We start from the raw sequence: 19282 nt of genomic DNA on the forward strand, positions 1-19282 counted from the left end.
TGTTACTTCATATTTTATACATCCCATTAAATGGCACAAGCTCTCTGAGAGGTGTATGGTCTCTAAATACTAAAGGAGGATTAGGTGTACTTGTTCACACCCTATGCGTGGCTACAAAGGAGGGACAGCTCATCCCCTGGCCAGTAACTGCACACTTGGTTACCATTTCCTCTGAAATTCTTAGAAACCATTCCATAGGTAGGGCCTTCATATCTGCATGACCCAATGCTCTTCCATTCTTTGGTGGAACTTTTGGTGTTCTTTAGGTCCTTGGGCCATATATACTTAAATGTGTATTTCTGTTCATCTTATCTGACAACCATTAATGCTAAACGACTTAACTTGATTTCTAAGAACTGTTGATCTATGGACGACCAGTGTATGTCACTCTAATAGCTAGACGATCCAGTAAGTTTGCTGGAACCCGCTTTCTCAAGAGAGGTGCAAACTGTGAGGTAAGATGACAAGCAGGATTACTGCTGACAAGTAACCTTTTACATCAGCTAGACTATCATAGATAAAGCAATGCGGAATCTTAAGTAGTGGAATTTCTCAGTATGGGACAATATCAAGAATTACTCTCCAGAGTAGCTGAAACTTAGGAGAAATATGACTAATATACAGGTGTTCTGAGAAGTCAGCTCTCCTAGAATTATGCAGTGTTTTAGGGAATTTAGAAATGTCTAATGTATTGTAGGATGAGCAGTTTCTGTTATATATGGAAAATGTAATTGCAATGTAGAGATAAAACATCTTCACCCAAGGAGTAAGCAGAAGGCAGCGCTTGTCTGTGGAAGGACATTTCTGAGAAGGCAGAGTAGAACAAAGCCTGAGAAAGCCTTTGCCCTCTTCCCTTTGTTGCCCAGATTCACCACCAGAAAACAAGCGTGAAAATCCACCCATCCTGCGTCAGCCAGTCATCTGCTTTGAGCCTGCCATCTCTATTTGCAGTAGACAGCCTGAGTTTGAGCAGATGTGTGACTGAACAGACAGATTGAATGAGGCATTGAGTTTTGACCCTGACTTAAAATAACAATATTGTTCTTAAAATTGTATCCACAATGAAAATTGTTATAGCTGGTAGTTTAAGAAAAGTCAGAATTTTTGCCACTATCTTATTTGCTTTTGAATATTCACTGGATAATCAAACAGACATGTTATTAATGCATCTAAAATTATTCTTTGTCATATCCATGTATGGTTTTATAGATAATGCTGTCTCAAAGCCCTCCCTCCCCTTCTGTTCATTAGGTGTTATTTGAATCTCATTCCTTTGTGCCATCATTCCTTTTTGGCTTTCAGAATTGAATTCTGGTAGTCCGGTTTTCCTCACCTTTTGTCTAATTTCATGTAATTATTTTTCTTTTCTCTCTTCCCCAACCATTTATACCAGCCAAGCTGTTCTGTTTTCTACTTGCATTATTAGCTACTTAATTTGATTCCCTCCCCACAGTGTATTCCCTGCTACTTTTAATTACCTTCCTTTATTGCATTTTAATGGTTTTGCTTTTCTAATGTACACATTGAATATTGACAATATTTACCTTTCTTAAGACCTTTTATGAGTAGGAATTATAATTTAATTGTATACTTGAAATTTTTTCCATTAAAAAAATTCTTAAGAACATAGACCATCTTTAAATGTACCTTTCTTTCTAGGGTGATGTTGCAAATGAAGTGGAGACTGAACAAATACTCTGTGATGCTTCTGTGATGTCTTTCACTGCTGGAAGTTACTCTTCTTATGTGCAAGTTAGAGGATCAGTTCCCTTATACTGGTCTCAGGACATTTCAACTATGATGCCTAAGCCACCCATTACATGTGCGTGGGACAGTATTTTTTTCTATGCTTACATTTAGAGATAAAGAACTGTTGTCACAAAAATCTCATAAATCCTTAGGTTGCAACAAGATTTTAATCCTGAAAGCTAGATAATTTAGAAGAGATACTTCTAATATTTTATGCAATAGATGTATGTTTAATTTTGACTGTTAGTTACTTATACTTCACTTTGAGAATCTTAAGAATCATTCAAAGTTAATAAATGAGTGATGAATGACTGTCCAGTGAGCAACTTGAGAGGAATTTGGGAAGTGAAGCTACTAGATTAGTTGAGTTGTGTTTCTTCAAACATCAAGAAATAAACCCCCCATGCTTCTTTGTAAGTTTCTGTCTGCGGCTTGTCCCCCTCTTCCCTCCTCAGTGGATCAGGCAGACCCGTTTGCACATGTGGCCGCCCTTCACTTTGACCAGATGCTTCAGAGGTTCGGCTCTCCCATCATCATCTTGAATTTAGTGAAGGTATGATGTGTTTTTCTGTTGCTTATGAGATCCAAACGCATTTTTCTGCAGCACAAAGGGGGTTAACAAGCTGTGCTTCACTTCTCTCCAGAGGAAAGTGTGCAGATTAGCTTGCTGTGATGGCTCCCTGTGACCCCGATGTCCGAGCTACTGTCCTCTGGCCTTGGATTCTACATGGCCTCTTCCCTGTGTACTGAGGAATCCGTTGCATGTTTCCAAGGCAGGAGAATGAGTCTGTGTGTCGGGCTCCTTACTGCCTTGTGTGAATTAGGTGTGGATGAAACTTCTGCGTTTGTTTCCTGTGAGAAGAAAGCTGGAGCCACATCTAGCTCTCTTGACAAGCCATGGAACTCCTGGGGAGATTAATACATAGTGACAGGATCAAAGGGCTGGATGCACACATTGGGGTACCCTTGTGACCCAGGAACCAGGTGGTGACGTTGGCCTCAAAGTTCTCTGTTTCCTTGTCAGAGTGCACTGCTCAACAGATCGTGTGTATATGAGTGGGCATCCACATGAAAGGCCTAGGATGGAGAGCAGGGATACTGAACAACTTTATCTGCCTGTTACAACCAAGTGAATTGGAAGGATCTCAGTCAGCAGCCAAGAAGCTACTGAGAGTATGAAAAAGAAAGATTTTGTTATGTTATGATGTGGCAGTGGCCAACAAGCTAGTAGTATCCGAGATTACTCTGAGAGGTTGCTTCATAAATATAATTCAGTTTAATTACAAAACCAAAGGAACATGTTGTCTATTTAGTCAGTCATTTAACAAGTGTTTGTGAGGGTTTCCTGGGTGCGCACACACACGCCCCTTCTGATGGCCTTGCTTGACCTGTGCGGCAGGAGGAAAGGTTGTCCACTGCACCAAGGTTGCTTTCGATAGTTTAAGAGATGCTAATTTGTGTATTTGGTGCAGTGCTTAGGCTGCCTGTTGGGATGCATACATCCCATGTCAGCATGCCCGGGTTCCAGTCTCAGCACCTCTGCATCTCGTCTAGCTTCCTGTTGACGTGTTTGGGAAGCCAGTCGGATGATGGCTTGTGTGCTTGGGTTCCTGCCACCCATGTGGGCGATGCAGATGGAGTTCCTGGCTCCTGCTTTTGCCCTGATGCAGCCCCAGGTGCTGCGGGCACTCAGGGAGGGCAACAGTGGATGGAAGAGCTCTTTCTTTCTGTGTTTCCCCATTCTACCTTTCAAATTAAATAAATAAATAAGTAAATCTTTAAAAAATTAAGTTAAATGCTAGATTCATTTTCTCTCTTACCCTCGTTGTGACCTTCCCCCGGTTGTGGGAGCTTGAGGCACTGGTTGAAAGGCATTATGTACCAACCCATATGCCTTCTTCAGTGCTGCTGTTGGAAATCATCCTAGGATAGAGTACAAACCGCACACCGGAGGGAGAGTTTTCATCTGGGGCCATGGATGGCAGTTAGAGGGCTCTCTGAACTCTTTGAAATGATGTGCAAAGTCACCTGTGTACCTCAAGTGTTGCGTTGATCTCTACAGCAGCCTGTGGTCCTAAGGAAGTAGACTAAGCAATCCATTAACACTGATTCACTGTGGACCAAGATGCATAAAGCATCATGAGGGAAGGCTGACTGAGTAACCTTTTCATCTCATGAAGTGACAGATTTGCTAGCAGAATTTCAGAAAACTTTATTTCCCTAGTTACTTTAAAGTGTTCTTAAGAAAAGTTCCACATACGTAATTTAATTTTCTCAAATATTAAAAATAAGCTGAATATATTTTCATCCTGAACTGATTTAATTTAACATCTTTCTGAATCAATTCTTATCAAATACTTCCATTTGATTTATTCAGCTGTGCAAAATAGGTACCCTTTTTGCTTCCACAGTAGTTATCTAATTAAATTCGTGGTAATTGGAAAGCAATCTCTGTGACTGAAAACAGCACAGGCTTGTTTTGGTGTCAGCAATTAATGCTATTTCCATGTCAATCTTGCAGAATTTATTGTTTGTTTCTAAGTCAAGTAGCGATCAGATAACAATAAAAATAGCTAAATTTATTGAGTACTTACCACATGCCAGATGCTGCGCTTGATCTCATTTAAATATCGCGTCAGTGTTGTGAGGAAGATGATATTGTCACCCCATTGCTTCTATGAGGAAGTGGAGAGGCTCACCCAGGGCCACATGGCTCGTGAGTGGAACGCTGACCTGCCGACCACAGCGCTGTTCAGTAAAGCACTAGCGCCTATTGGATGAGGGCCGGTGCTGCAAGCAGGGAGGCAGAAGGGAAGGTTTAGTCCCACGAGCGCCTCTCAACCTCACTTCATGTGGCCGCAATGTAAAAAGGAAGAAGGTGCCTATCTTGGCTATCTCACAGAGTATTTTGCAAGTCAAATTTAAAAGTCACTGAAGGCTATGAACGAGTTCTCTGCCATACCAGTCTGGGAACTGTCCGTCCAGACCCAGGGGACCTCTCTGGCCCTCAGCTGCCTGGCTGGGATGTCCCTTCCCCTGGTCCTTTGGGAGGTGTCTCCTCCTTTCCCAGAGTAGGGTGTGGAGAGTGTGGGCCAGGCCTGTTTGGGACGAACTGGGCTTCTCCTGGCTGAAGAAGTTTACCAGGAAGAAACCTGACCTCCTTGGCTCTGTAAAGCCTATTATCTGTTGTCTTTAACTCAATGAAGTGTTTATTTGCATTTACATTAATTTTGTAGGTAGGTTTCATTTCAGGTTATTCAAGGTGGGGTTTTTGTCTTACTCTAGCTGAAAAGTAAAAATATTAAAAGGCTGTTCCTCTGATTTCCAGTGATTATAATGCCGAAATGTTTGCTCTGTTCTAAAGGAACGAGAGAAAAGAAAGCATGAGAGGATTCTGAGCGAAGAGCTTGTCGCTGCTGTGACCTACCTGAACCAGTTTTTGCCTCCTGAGCACACTATTGTTTATATTCCTTGGGATATGGCCAAGTACACCAAAAGGTAAACGGTGCGCACCTGTCTGGGTGTGATGGTTTCCTTTTCTTATCATGACGACCAGCAGGAAGCTGATCTCTACAATAAAGTAAATGGTGCTGCTTTAATTTCCTTCATGGAGCTGTGGAGGAGCAGTTCAAGTCGAGTGCTTCAATGAATCGACCAGACTCTCTCTCTGCCTCCCATTTGTCCCTTTTGTGAATTCTGTTGACATACCTGGTCACCTCAGAACATCTCTACCGCTGGTCCCTAAAGGTGTTAGAGTAGTCCCTCTCTGTTTCATCCTATCTCATTGTTTAAACACTTGTTCCCGGATACCACTTTCAGACTCTCTCTCTCTCTCTCTCAGAAGAACTTGCAGTAACTCCCTATTGTGCACAGTAAATCCAAACTCCTTATTGAGATGTTAAAGCCTCATCACCTGCTGAGCTCCAGGAAGCAGTAACTTTTTACTCCCAGGAATACTCTCTTCCAGAAAAACCTAGTCTTTATGCTGGACCCCAGATGGAGCAGCCAGAGTCCCGTCCCTGAACCTTGGTGCCTCTTGTTTGCCATCACTGGGATGTTTCTCTACCTCACTTTTTTCTTTCTAGATCTGATTCAGAACTCATCCCTTCTAAGGGACCTCTACCGTCAGACCTCACATTGTCTTTTTACTGATTCTCCATGCATTGAACAAGCATTAGGTTTATTTTAAGGTCTTGTTTTTAAAACGCTCCTGTATCATTTTGTATTTATCTCATTGTTCATTTTCCTGATCCTTTTATGTATTTGGATATAGGCACATACACTTTCTCAGAGAGTAGCTAGATTATGCTTGCTATCATTCATAATAATTTATTTTCCAGTTTCCTCTTCATCTCATGAATGTGTATTGACTTGACTGCCAACTCCTGGGGAGTGAAAAAGCTTTAGAAAAAGTCCTGGAGGGATATCCCATGCCACGATGAGGGATTGCCAGTATTTGACATTAAGTTCCAGGCCTTCCTGTCTCTTTTGCATCAAATGTTAGTTAGGGAGTATATACTGTATTCTGGACATTAGCTACTACAGTGTTCCAGGAGTTTTAAATAATGAAATCGCTGACTGCCATTACTATGGGCTTTATGTGCTGTGGATGTTATTGTGTATTAATAATGTGTATTAGACCTTGGGTCCTTCTCTCTCTTCTCATTCTTCCTTCTCCCCTCAGCAAGCTGTGTAACGTTCTTGATCGACTGAACGTGATTGCAGAAAGTGTGGTGAAGAAAACAGGTTTCTTTGTCAACCGCCCTGATTCTTACTGTAGCATTTTGCGGCCAGATGAAAAGTATGTATGGTATTTAAAATTTTAAAGTAAGTCAAGATTTTTGCTCTCATGGATAAAAATACTCTAAATGTGAACAGTTCGTATTTCTTGGAGTGTGGGCAAGTTTAGTCCTTTGGGGAGGCAAGCTGCTCCCGTCACTGGGTAATGGATGTTCACCATGGGCATGGTGATGCCTTTGGTGGTATATACTTTGAGATGGAAGCCACGGGATTGAGAAAAAAACTTTTAAAGATTTATTTATTTACTTGAAAGAGTTACTGAGCGAGAGGGAGAGACAAAGAGATCTTCTATCCAGTGGTTCACTCCTCAGATGGCCGCAATATCCAGGGCTGGGCCAGGCCAAAGCCAGGAGTTTCATCCAGGTCTCCCACATGGGTGGCAAGGGACCAATTACTTGGGCCATCTTCCACTGCTTTTCTTAGGTCATTAGCAGGGAGCTGGATGGGAAGTGGAGGAGCTGGAACACCAATTGGTGCCCAAATGGGTTGCCATCATTGCAGGTGGTGGCTTTACCTGCTGTGCCACAAAGCTGACCTCTGAGAACATTTTTAAAAATTTATTTATGTGAGAGAATGAGAGGGGGAAAGATGGGAGGCTGGGGAATGGAGGGAGGGAGAGAAAAAGAATAAGGGAGCAAGAGTGTCCCCTGTCCTCTGGCTCACTCCCCAAATGCTTGCAAAGCCAGTGGCCAGAGCCAGGAGTCAGACCCACAACTTCCTGAACCATTACCTAATGTGCTTCCCGGGGTACACACTAACAGGAAACTGGGATCAGGAACTGAAGCCAGGAATCCAACTCCCGATGTGGCACATGAGAATCCTGATTGGCATCATTTAGCTTCTCAAGATTTATTTATTTGTTAGAAAGGAATAGTAATAGAAAGAGAAAGAGAGGAAGAGAGAAATCTTCTATCCACTGATTTATTCCCCAAATGGCCCCAGCAGCCAGGGCTGGGCCAAGCTGAATCTAGGAGCCCAGAACTCCATCCGAGTCTCCCGCTTGGGTGGCAGGGGACCAAGTACTTCAGCCATTTTCTGCTGCTTTCCCAGGCACAGTAGCAGGGAGCTAGATAGGAAGTGGGTCAGCTGGGACTTGAACTGTCATTCCTTACCCTGCTGTGCCACAATGCTGGCCCCCATAACTGACATCTTAACTGCTAGGCCAAGCTCCTGCCCACATGGGATCTTTATCTCTAACTTCATGGAATAAATACTCCATAAAATATTTCTGTAAAGTAAAATTGTACAGTGAATTCCATTTTGGGTATTAATTAGGAGCAGCATCTTATAGATTAAGTACTAATATTTTTTATGAAAATAGTTATATCATTGTATTACAGTAATTTTTACTCACAAATCTTTCTTCATGACTGCTTTGTTAGCCTCCTCAGATCAAGGGTGCATGCTTCATGTATCTTTTCTAAAAATTATTTTATTTATTTGAAAGGCAGAATTACAGAGAGAGGGGAAGAGACAGAGAGAGGTTGTCCATCTGCTGGCTTACTCCCCAAATGGCCACAACAGCCAGAGCTGGGCCAGGATGAAGCCAGGAGCCAGGAGCTTCTTCCAGGTCTCATAAATGGGTGTAGGGGCCCAAATACTTCAGCCATCTTCTGCTGCATTCTCAGGCCATTAGCAGGGAGCTGGACCAGAAATAGAGTAGCTGGAACTCAAACCTGCGTCCATATGGGAGGCCAGTGCAGAGGGCAGTGGCTTGTCCTGCAATACTACAATGTCTGCCCCCCTTCTTCCCTTCATGAATCTTTTAATGAACCAAAAACTACAATGATAAAACAGCAAAAAAAAAAAAAAAAGTGCTAGTGTGTGTGTATATCTTTGAAAGTGTTCCTTTGGTTAAAGCTGGCATTGTTTGCTTCTGTTGTATTATGAATTTTAGGGTTCCTGTGAGGGAGTCCTCAAGACCACTGTCAGGTTCAGTGATTCATTAGGATAACTCCTATGACCCAGTATATTGCACTCTGGCTGTGATTTAGAACGGTGAAAGGGTCCAAGTGAAATAAAAAGTGCAGAAAACCAGGCACAAGCTTCTAGAGTCTTCTCCCAGTGGACGCACATGGAAACAAATTATGACAGCATGTGTGATGTGTTGCCACACAGGGAAGCTTTTAGAGTCTTAGGGTTTTATACTGGAGGCTAGTCACACAGAGAACCTCTGCCTGGTACATTCCAAAAGAAAAAATGGTATTCAGGAAAAGCCATATTGTTTCTAGAAACAGTTTTGACCCATGAGCGAGTCTTATCTATTCTGGACATGGTGGGAACCCTTCTGAAATCCACTTCCTTGATGCCACCCAAGGGCCAGGCTTGTAAGCAGACCTGTCTAAGGGCACAGTCAGCCTGGTTATGTTCATTCTTTTCTACACAGCCCCTTCCTTTGCATTATTAAACAAAAATATAGCATCATGATATAGCATTTTCTAACAAAATACATTCTTAAGCATTTATTAGTGTGTGGGGAGAATAAGTAGCCTTTATCCACCCCCCTCCTCGGGCAAGCTTATTAATTTTTTTAATAGAAAGCTTTTGTTTAATACATATAAATTTCATAAGTACAACTTTGGGATTATAGCGATTCTTCCCTCCATACCTGCCCTCCCACCTCAAACCGTCCCACCTCCTACTCCCTTTCCTATCCCATTTTTCATTAAGATTCATTTTTAATTATCTTTATTTGCAGAAGATCAACTCTATACTAAGGAAAGATTGCAACAGTTTGCACCCACATGGACACACAAAGTATAAAGTACTGTTTGAAGGCTAGTTTTACCATTAATTCTCATAGTACAACACGTTAAGGACAGAGGTCCTACATGGGGAGCAAGTGCACAGTGACTCCTGTTGTTGATTTAACAATTGACACTCTTATTTATGACATCAGTGATCACCCAAGGCTCTTGTCATGAGCTGCCAAGGCTATGGAAGCCTCTTGAGTTCACAAACTCTGACCTTATTTAGACAAGGCCATAATCAAAGTGGAAGTTCTCTCCTCCCTTCAGAGAAAGGCACCTCCATCTGTGATGGCGCCTTCTTTCCACTGGGATCTCACTCAGAGATCTTTCATGTAGGTCATTTTTTGCCACAGTGTCTTGTCTTTCCATTCCTGAAATGCTCTCAAGGGCTTTTTAGCCAGATCCGAATGCCTTAAGAGCGGATTCTGAGGCCAGAGTGCTGTTTAGGGCATTTGTCATTCTATGAGTCTGCTGTGTGTACTTATTCAAAGTAGCATTTAAAAGAAAGTCTGCAAAACAGTCAAAGGAATGAAACAAAGGCACCATGCAGAAATGCTGGAGAAGGGAGAGAATCCTAATGTTGAGTAGATAAGGGTAAGGCATGGAAGAATTTGTTAGAAAGATGTCTATAATTATTGTTAATGTCTATAGAGACCAGACAGGACATAGGGTAAATGAAGACAGGGAATACTTTGGTTGAACATGGGTGACAAAGAGCCAGTGTGGGGGCACTGGAGCAGGTTAAGATGCCCTTTTCCTGGGCAAGCCATTCACTTCAGCTTTTTGTATATTCACTTACATTGACTTAACTGAAAGAATGAGAACACATGGAATTGGTTGATTTTTCGGGCTATTCAGCTCTATTACTTTGAATCTGTGGTACTTAACAAAGAACTACTATCAACAGTAAGTAGATATATGCCATTAAACTTGTTTTTTAAAAAAACTTATGTTTAAACACAGGTGGAATGAACTAGGAGGATGTGTGATTCCCACTGGTCGCCTACAGGTATAGACAATATTATGTTCATAATGAATAAAATCTATATCCATAGTATAAAGTTTTCCCAAAATCATCCACAGAGATACTTCTTACTTAATGCAGAATTATTTCTCATTTGAGAATGATTTTTATTTTATTTTATTATTTTTTAAAGATTCATCTATTTATTTAAAGGCACATACAGAGAGAGGGAGAGAGAGATCTATTTTCTGGTGGTTCACTCCCCAGATGATCGCAACCGCTAGGGCTGGGCCAGGCCAAAGCCAGGAGCCAGGAACTCCATTTGGGTCTCCCACATGTGTGACAGGGACTTAGGCACTTGAGCTGGCATCTACTACTTCAGGTAAGAAATAGAGCAGATGGTACTCAGGCCACACATTCCAATGTGGGGTGCAGGCATCCCAAAAGGTGGTTTAACCTGCTGAACCTCAACACCCACTCGGAGAATTATTTTTAAAAGGCTTAGTATTAGTGTTTAACTTTCACAGAAGGATGTGTAGCTGAAGTACAATGGACTATGTATCTTTTTTCTGTATATTAAATTTTATTATTGGAAATACAAACACAAATGAAAATGTGAAAAGAATAAATTAGAATGACTTTGAAAAAACAGTCCAGGTAATATACTATATATGTTAATTATGCTTTACAAATGATGTTGCTTTACCCACTGAATAATTCGTTGTCATAGTAAAAAGCCCCAATTTTACTAATTGGCACATGTGTTAACTGTTTGTTTTGATCTTGTCAAACTAAAGATGTAAATTCAAATATAGACCAGGTCTGCTGATGCTGTGGAAACAATAGCAGGTGAACAGCAAATAACTTACATAATTTTTAAAAATCTTTTCACTCTTTTCACTATTAAGTTTACATAAAAGTCAATGGTTGATGTTTGTTCAGGAATAACACCTGTTTACAGCCTTTTTTCTGCTTCTTAAAGAAAAGCAGCCTAAAGTAGTAATGGGAGTAGTTTGGTGCTGAATGGTGACTGAGAATCTTAAGATGTTTCTCTTTAGACTGGCATTCTGCGAACCAACTGCGTGGACTGTTTGGATCGCACCAACACAGCTCAGTTCATGGTGGGAAAATGTGCTCTGGCTTATCAGCTGTATTCCTTGGGACTGATCGACAAACCTAACCTACAGTTTGATACAGATGCTGTGCGGTAAGACTGACTTTTGCCATTTGAATGCTGGTAATGACTGAAAGCAAGCCTGATTAATAATAATGATTTTTATGAGCTCATTTCTACTTTTAGCTTCTCAAAAATTATGTTGGTAGAAGACATTATTCAAATTAATTCTGAATAAAAGTATTTCTATTAAGATTTGTGTGCTATTGACATGTTTTGTTTTTAGTCTCTTTGCTTCTGTTAATTATCAATAAATATTGTGTTTTTTGGACATACTCAAAGTGCTTAGACAAAGCAGTAATTGTTTAAAATAAATTTAGATGGCATTTGAAACAAGTATTATGCCTTCATACATTTTAAACTAAGAAAATATGAATTATATTGCATTTTTGAGATATAAAGGATTTATTCTTCATTATTGATTATTCACTGCCCCCTTTGTGAAATTATATGAATTATTATTTCTTGAAAATACTGTGATATTGGTACAATTGGTCATCTGAAATTGTCATAAAAGCTCATCTAAGGAAGTTATCAGCTTGCAAATAGCTAGAGCCACAGAGAACACTGCACTGAAAATATTGACAGGCACTGGAATAAACCCAGATTTCCAACATGTATGTATTCTGGGAAAGAATATGGTCTGCCTGCCATGGACTGAATGTCTGTGCTTCCCCCAGGTTCATATGTGGAAATCCTAACCCCTCAAGTACTGGTGCTGGGAGGTGAGGCCTTTGGGAAGTGATCAGATTTGAGGAAAGAACTTTCATGATTGGGATTCCTATCCCTAGAAGAGAGACACTGAGAGCTGGCTTTCCTCTTCCTCATGGAAGGATACCAGGAGACAGCACCATCTATGAACGGGGTAGCAGGCCTTTACCAAACACAGACTCTGCTGGTGCCTTGATCTTGGCCTTCACAGCCCCCAGGACCATGAATAAATTTTGTTGTCTATAAGCCACCCAGTCCATGGTGCTTGGTTAAACCAGCCCAAATCAACTCAGGCACTGTGTATGACAAGAACACATCCTTTTTCAAAGACATTTCAGAGAGAACAAAATTTCTACAGAAATTCAAGAGTGTTTCTTTTTTCATATCTCTATATTTTTAATTTAAAAACTTTTAAAAGTTAACATTAATTATATGTACTTATGGACCATGGTGCACCACTTCAGTACATGTATACATCTGTGTACAGCTAAATCAGTATGATCAGCATTTCCCCTTCCCTGACATGTCTTCATGATTGGGGCCTTAGAGCTCCCCTCCTCCACTTGCTCATCAAGACGTAACAGGCTGTTGTGAACTACAGTCACCCAACACTGCCATGGAACACCAGGAACTTCCTCCTCCAATCTCTGGTTCAGTGTTCATGATCCAAATTCACTCTACCCACCTCCTCTACCCTCCCACCCTCTAGTAATCACCTTTATGTGTTCAGATTGAGGTGGTTTTTTGTTTGTTTGTTTTTTTAAGCTTCCACATATAAGGGAGAACATGCAGTGTTTGTCTTTCTATGCCTGGCGTATTCACTTAACATGGTGTCTTCCAGTTCCATCCATTTTGTTGCCAATAACAGGATTTCATTCTTTTTTATGGCTGCATGATATTCTATTTTGTATATAAATCTCATTTTCTTTATCTGTTCAACTGATGATGGACACCTTGATTGATTCCATATTTTGGCTACTGTGAAGAGTACTACTATAAACATGGTGGAATAGATATCTCTTTTTGTATTGATTTCTTGTCTTTTGGAAATATACCAAGTATTGAGATTGCTGGTTCATATGGCAATTCTATTTCTAGTTTTTTAAGGAATCTGTTTACTGTTTTCCACGGTGGCTGTCCTAATTTATATTCCCACCAAAGGTGTAAAAGAATTTCTCTATTTACACATCTTTGCCAGTGTTTGTTACTCTGTCTTTTGGATAATAGCCATTCTATCAGGGGTAAGGTGATATCTTACTGTGCTTTCGATTTGCTTTTCTCTGATGGCTAGTGATTGAGCATTTTTTTCATATATTTGTGGCCCATTTGTATTTCTTCTTTTGAGAATTGTCTATTCAAATCTTCTGCCTATTTCATTCTTTTTTTTTTCCTTAATATTTATTTATTTATTTGAAAGTCAGAGTTACACAGAGAGGAGAGGCAGAGAGAGAGAGAGAGAGAGAGAGAGAGAGAGAGAGAGAGGTATTCCATCGGCTGGTTCACTCCTGAAATGGCCACAATGGCAGGAGCTAGGCCAACTCAAAGCCAGGAGACAGGAGCTTCTTCTGGGTCTCCCATGTGGGTGCAGGGGCCCAAGTGCTTGAGCCATCTTCTACTGCTTTCCCAGGCCATAGCAGAGAGCTGGATAGGAAGTGAAACAGCTGGGACTTGAACCAGCACCCATATGGGATACCAGCACTGTAGGAGGTGGCTTTACTTGCTATGCCACAGTGCCAGCCCCATCTGCCCATTTCTTTACTGGGTTGGTTGTTTTTTTGTTGTTGAGTTTTTTTAGTTCTGTATACATTCTAGATATTAATCCTTTGTAAGATAAGTGGCTTGCAAATATTTTTTCTGGTTCTGTTTGATGTCTCTTCACTCTACTGATTGTTCCCATTGCTGTGCAGAAGCTTCTGAGATTGATATAATTCCATTTGTCTAATTTTGCTTTTGTCACCTGTGCTTTTGAAGTCTTATCTAGGATATCGTTGTCTATACCAATGTCTTAAAGTTTTTCACCTAAGTTTTGTTTAACAATTTCTTATCTTCAGATCACATATTTAGGCTTTGATCTATCTTGAACATATTTTTGTATATGGTGAAAAGTAGTAATCTGATTTCATTTTTTAAATATATATTCCCAGTTTTGCCAGCACCATTCGTTAAAATATCCTTTCTACAGTTTATGTTCTTGGCACCTTTGTCAAAAATCAATTGGATGTATGTATATGAATTAATTTCTGGTATCTCTATTCTAGTCCATTGATCTCTGTGTTTTTATGGCTGTACCTTGCCATTTTAATTGTGATAGCTTTCTAGTATGCTGTAGTCTGGTATTGTGATGTCTCCAACTTTATTTTTCTTGCAGGATCTCTTTGGCTATTCTATTCTTTTGTGGTTGCCTATGAATTTCTAAAATAATTTTGTGAAAAATGTCATTGTTATTTTTGATGGAGTCTGTCTATCTTTGATGGGTTAGGATTTGGTGCCCCTGCTTCCAATTTAGGTTTCCTGTGTCTGTTACGCTTCTTGGGGTATCAGTATGAAAAATAATCTACGTTGTGTTTGCATCATCTTCATGATGTTGAGGCATATACTTGAAAGGCTCAGAAGAATTCATAAAGTTTAAGATTTGTTTTCAGTCTATGGCTAATTGAATATCTTATGCAATCATTTTGGAAAATGCTTTAATGAGAGTTTTTCTTTTGCTTAGGTTATTTGAGGAGCTCTATGAAGATCATGGTGATACCCTGTCCCTTCAGTATGGTGGGTCTCAACTTGTTCATCGTGTCAAAACCTACAGAAAGATAGCGCCATGGACGCAGCATTCAAAAGACATCATGCAAACCCTGTCTAGATATTACAGCAATGCTTTCTCAGGTAATTCTGGGGTAATAGACATTTCTATGTCTTTCCTCAGTGTTCCTTTTTCGCCTTATTTAAGTACTTTTTTTTTAGAGGTGTCCAGTTAAATGAAAATAAATATTAAAAAACTTTAAATAAAAAAACATCTATCACTTAGAAGGTGCTTAATAAATATTTGTTCTATAAATGAATGAACAAATGTTTTGGGATTTTAAATAGGGCGTTTTTGCATTTTGGCATCCAGCCTGAAGTTTTCACATTATATAACATGTTTTGATTCCTTGGCTTCTGTCTCCTTTATTTCCACTTGTAAAGTGCTGGTCAATTTGTTTGAAGATGTTGAATTATTATTTTTTTAAAATATTTATTTTATTTATTTGAAAGAGTTACAGAGAGAGGGAGAGACAGAGAGAAAGGTCTTTCATCTGCTGGTTCACTCCCTAGATGGCCACAATGGCCGGAGCTGCGCCAATCTGAAGCCAGGAGCCAGGAGCTTCTTCCAGGTCTCCCACGTGGGTGCAGGGTCCAAAGACTTAGGCCATATTGTACTGCTTTCCCAGGCCATAGCAGAGAGCTGGATCGGAAGTGGAGCAGCTGGGACAGAACTGGTGCTCATATGGGATGCTGGCGCTTCAGGCCAGGGCTTTAACCCACTGCGCCACAGTGCTGGCTCCTGAATTGTTATTTATTTATTTATTTTTTTTAAATGGGATTTAAACTCTTAACAGCTAAGAACATAAATACCACATAGGAGACCCAGATGAAGCTTTTGACTCCTGGATTTGGACTGGCCCAGCTGTGGCCATTGGGGCCATTTGGGGAGTGAACCCATAAACAGAAGCACTCTCTCTCTCTCCCCTTCTCCCCTCTCTCCCCCTCATCCTTTCCTCCTCCCTATGTGTGTGTGTGTGTGTGCACGCGCTGCCTGTAATGACTGCCACCCATCTTAAAAGAAAAGAGGGCTTCAGCAGGACTCTGGATACATTTGCTATGGTGTCCTGCCATTGTAGGGACCCCATGTGAAGGCCTTCGACTGCTATGCAGCAAATAAAAGCAGAGGAATGGGCTGAGGACAGTACTGCCATGTTGGGAACTGCCTTACTCCTGAGCTGGTTGGGCCAGGGATCCTTGAGTGTTTACTTGTAGCCAGATGGGGCCTCATGGGAGAGGATGCTGGCATAGGTGTGTCCTAGGTGCTGGCCAGTAAGTCCCCTTGAGAGACAGAAAGATAAAGCAATGAGAATCAGGAGGTAAATACCATGTGACTGAGGTGCTGAGGAAGGAGTGACAGGAAACTGCCTGAAAAAGATGCATGTGCCCAGCTAAGGGAATTGCAAGCGGCACCACTCGTGAGAGGCTTGGAAGCACCCATGAAAGGATCCCAGAGTCAGCTTTTGTGTTTTCTAGAAATGTGCTGTTTTCTGTGTCATTAATAGCTTCACATAGCACACATTCATTATCTCGCCATTGCTGCGGGTCAGAAATCCAAGCACAACTTAGCAGGGGCTTCTGCTGCTCGTCTCACAATGGTGCAGTTAAGATGCAGTTGTCTCCTCCAGAGGCCTGTCTAGAGAAGGATCCACCTCCTAGCTCTTGTGTTTGTTGACAGAATTCAGTTCCTGGCGACTGTAGGACTCAACAGTGACTTGCTTCTTCGCAACTACCATGGGGAGGGGTCTGAAGAATGAGTCTGCTAGCAAGATGGAGTCTTATATAATGTAGTGTCATCATGGGGGTGACAGCACATCTTTGTCCTATTCCATTGGCCAGAAGCAAAGCACAACCCCCTCCCTACTGAACATACACACACACACATGCATGCATGCATAATAAGTCCACATCAGTTTTCTTTTTCTTTCTTTCTTTCTTTTTTTTTTTTTTTGACAGGCAGAGTTAGACAGAGAGAGACAGAGAGAAAGGTCTTCCTTCCGTTGGTTCACTCCCCCCCCCCAATGGTCGCTACTGCCGGCACTGCGCCAATCCGAAGCCAGGAGCCAGGTGCTTCTCCTGGTCTCCCATGCAGGTGCAGGGCCCAAGGAGTTGGGCCATCCTCCACTGCCTTCCCGGGCCACAGCAGAGAGCTGGCAACCGAGACAGAATCCGGCGCCCCAACTGGGACTAGAACCCGGGATGCCGGCGCTGCAGGCGGAGGATTAGCTTAGTGAGCCATGGTGCCGACCTTCACATCAGTTTTCTAGGATGCCATAACAAAATAACATCAACTGATGCCTTAAATTAACTGAAATATGTTGTCCCACAGTTCTAGATGTTAAAATCTGAAGTCAGAGTGTCAACTGGGCCATGCTCCCTCTGAAACCCATAGAGGAGAATTCTTATTTGTTTCTTTCTAGCTTGTGGTGGCTGCTGGCTGTCCTTGGCTGGTAACTGTGTAACACTTACACCTGTGCCTCTCTCATCATGTGGTGCACTCTCCTGTGCCCCTGTCTTCATGGTGTTCTCTGCCTCTCTATGTGTCTCCCCTCCAACTCAGTTACATTGAATTAAGGGCCTGCTGTACTGCAATGTGACTGCGTCTTAACTGGATGTATCTGCAAAGACCCTATTTCCCAATAAGGTCACTTTCACAGGAACCACAGATTAGGACTTCAATGTGTCTTCTTGGGAGATGCCATTCAACCCCCAAGAGCCATGGAGGAGATGAAGGGTGTAATTATAAGCCATGTGCCAACAAGTGCCTTCCTTCCAGGTGTGTGTTCCCATGAACAAGGTTTAGAACTGCCCTGATAAGAAGGGCAATCCATCCGCTCTCCCGCCCCTCTCCTGTCATCATTGCCCATGTAGCAGAGGTCATTACTGATACTTTAGGACAAAGTAATGTACTTTCCAACAAGGACACAGAGAATGAAATATAGCTATAAGTGATTTAAACAGAAAGGAGTGATATCAAGAGATAAAGATGGTCCTGAGAAAGGTAACATTCACATGATGGAAAAGGCACAACTATGCACAAGCGAAAGAGTAACTACTATGGAATGAATTACTTTATGAATAATGTGGCTGAAATAGACTTTTTTATTTTAAGAAGCATGGTATTGCTGGGGTGTACAACTTCATTTAAAATTACAATAGATATTACATAATGATGACAATTTTCTACAAAAATTTATAGAACAATTTTCTGTAAAGTACTCAAGATCAGTTTGCAAAAGTTAATTCATCTCCCATGTTATACCCGTGGGCTGGGCAGGAAGATTCTTACTGATAAAGAATTAGAATTGTGAGGTCAGGTGGTTAGGAATTATCCCTAGTTGGTCTTGACAAGTGGATGCTACATGGGCAACTCACCTTGCCACTTGCAAGCTCATTTTGAGAACTGTTTCTTGTTCTGGAGTTTGCCTCTAGGAAGCACCTGTTGGTGTCTAATCTAACTGGTTAATAGGCAGTTGGAGGGTATAGGAACCTGCATCTCTCCTGTAGCCAAAGCAGTTAAACCTGGCAACAGAAAGAGCTGCTTCCAACTACCCTCAGTTAAAACTCACTGTGCTTCTACACAGGACACTGAAAACCACCTGACCGTCCTACTACATTTCCCCAGTAGATTCATTCTCTCACTCTCCAAAGTGACCGTTTCATACCCTGGTCTCTCTTCTTAAACCTCAACACCCCACTCTCAGCTGATGACCCTGTTTCATACCTCATTGAGAAAATCAAAGCCACTGGAAGGGACATCCCTCTTCTTACCACTGAAGGCAGAGATTGTTTTTATCTGCACTCATAGTTTCTACCTTCTATTGTATTCATTAACTGTCCCACCCCATTCCAAGCCAACCCCTTTGCAGTGTTCTGAATCACACCCTTTCTTGCTCTCCTTTAAAATTATATGCTGTAGCTGTACATCATCAATTTCTTCTTTGCTGCATGATTTCCGTTAGCATAAAAGCACACCTTAGTGTTTTCTTTTTTTTTTTTTAACTTTTATTTAATGAATATAAATTTCCAGTATACAGCTTATGGATTACAATGGCTTCCCCTTCCCATAATTTCCCTCCCACCCGCAACCCTCCCCTCTCCCGCTCCCTCTCCCCTTCCATTCACATTAAGATTCATTATCAATTCTCTTTATATACAGAAGATCAATTTAGTATACATTAAGTAAAGATTTCAACAGTTTGCACCCACATAGAAACACAAAGTGAAACATACTGTTTGAGTACTAGTTATAGCATTAAATCAAAATGTACAGTACATTAAGGACAGAGATCCCACATCAGGAGCAAGCGCACAGTGGCTCCTGTTGTTGACCCAACA

At 41.3% G+C, this 19282-nt stretch overlaps 1 protein-coding gene across 1 annotated transcript in view; it reads left to right on the forward strand.

Moving 5' to 3' along the window:
* The window catches only part of FIG4 (FIG4 phosphoinositide 5-phosphatase), a 132419-nt gene that overhangs the window by 49088 nt on the left and 64049 nt on the right, over positions 1–19282 (forward strand). The window contains exons 8-15 of the mRNA XM_062186599.1: positions 355–455; positions 1660–1822; positions 2205–2302; positions 5114–5247; positions 6434–6550; positions 10263–10308; positions 11322–11470; positions 14862–15028. Coding sequence (XP_062042583.1) covers positions 355–455; positions 1660–1822; positions 2205–2302; positions 5114–5247; positions 6434–6550; positions 10263–10308; positions 11322–11470; positions 14862–15028 — 975 coding nt within the window. The remainder of the gene's footprint in view (positions 1–354; positions 456–1659; positions 1823–2204; positions 2303–5113; positions 5248–6433; positions 6551–10262; positions 10309–11321; positions 11471–14861; positions 15029–19282) is intronic.

The sequence above is a fragment of the Lepus europaeus genome, chromosome 3, assembly GCF_033115175.1.
Source record: "Lepus europaeus isolate LE1 chromosome 3, mLepTim1.pri, whole genome shotgun sequence".
Lineage (NCBI taxonomy): Eukaryota > Metazoa > Chordata > Mammalia > Lagomorpha > Leporidae > Lepus > Lepus europaeus.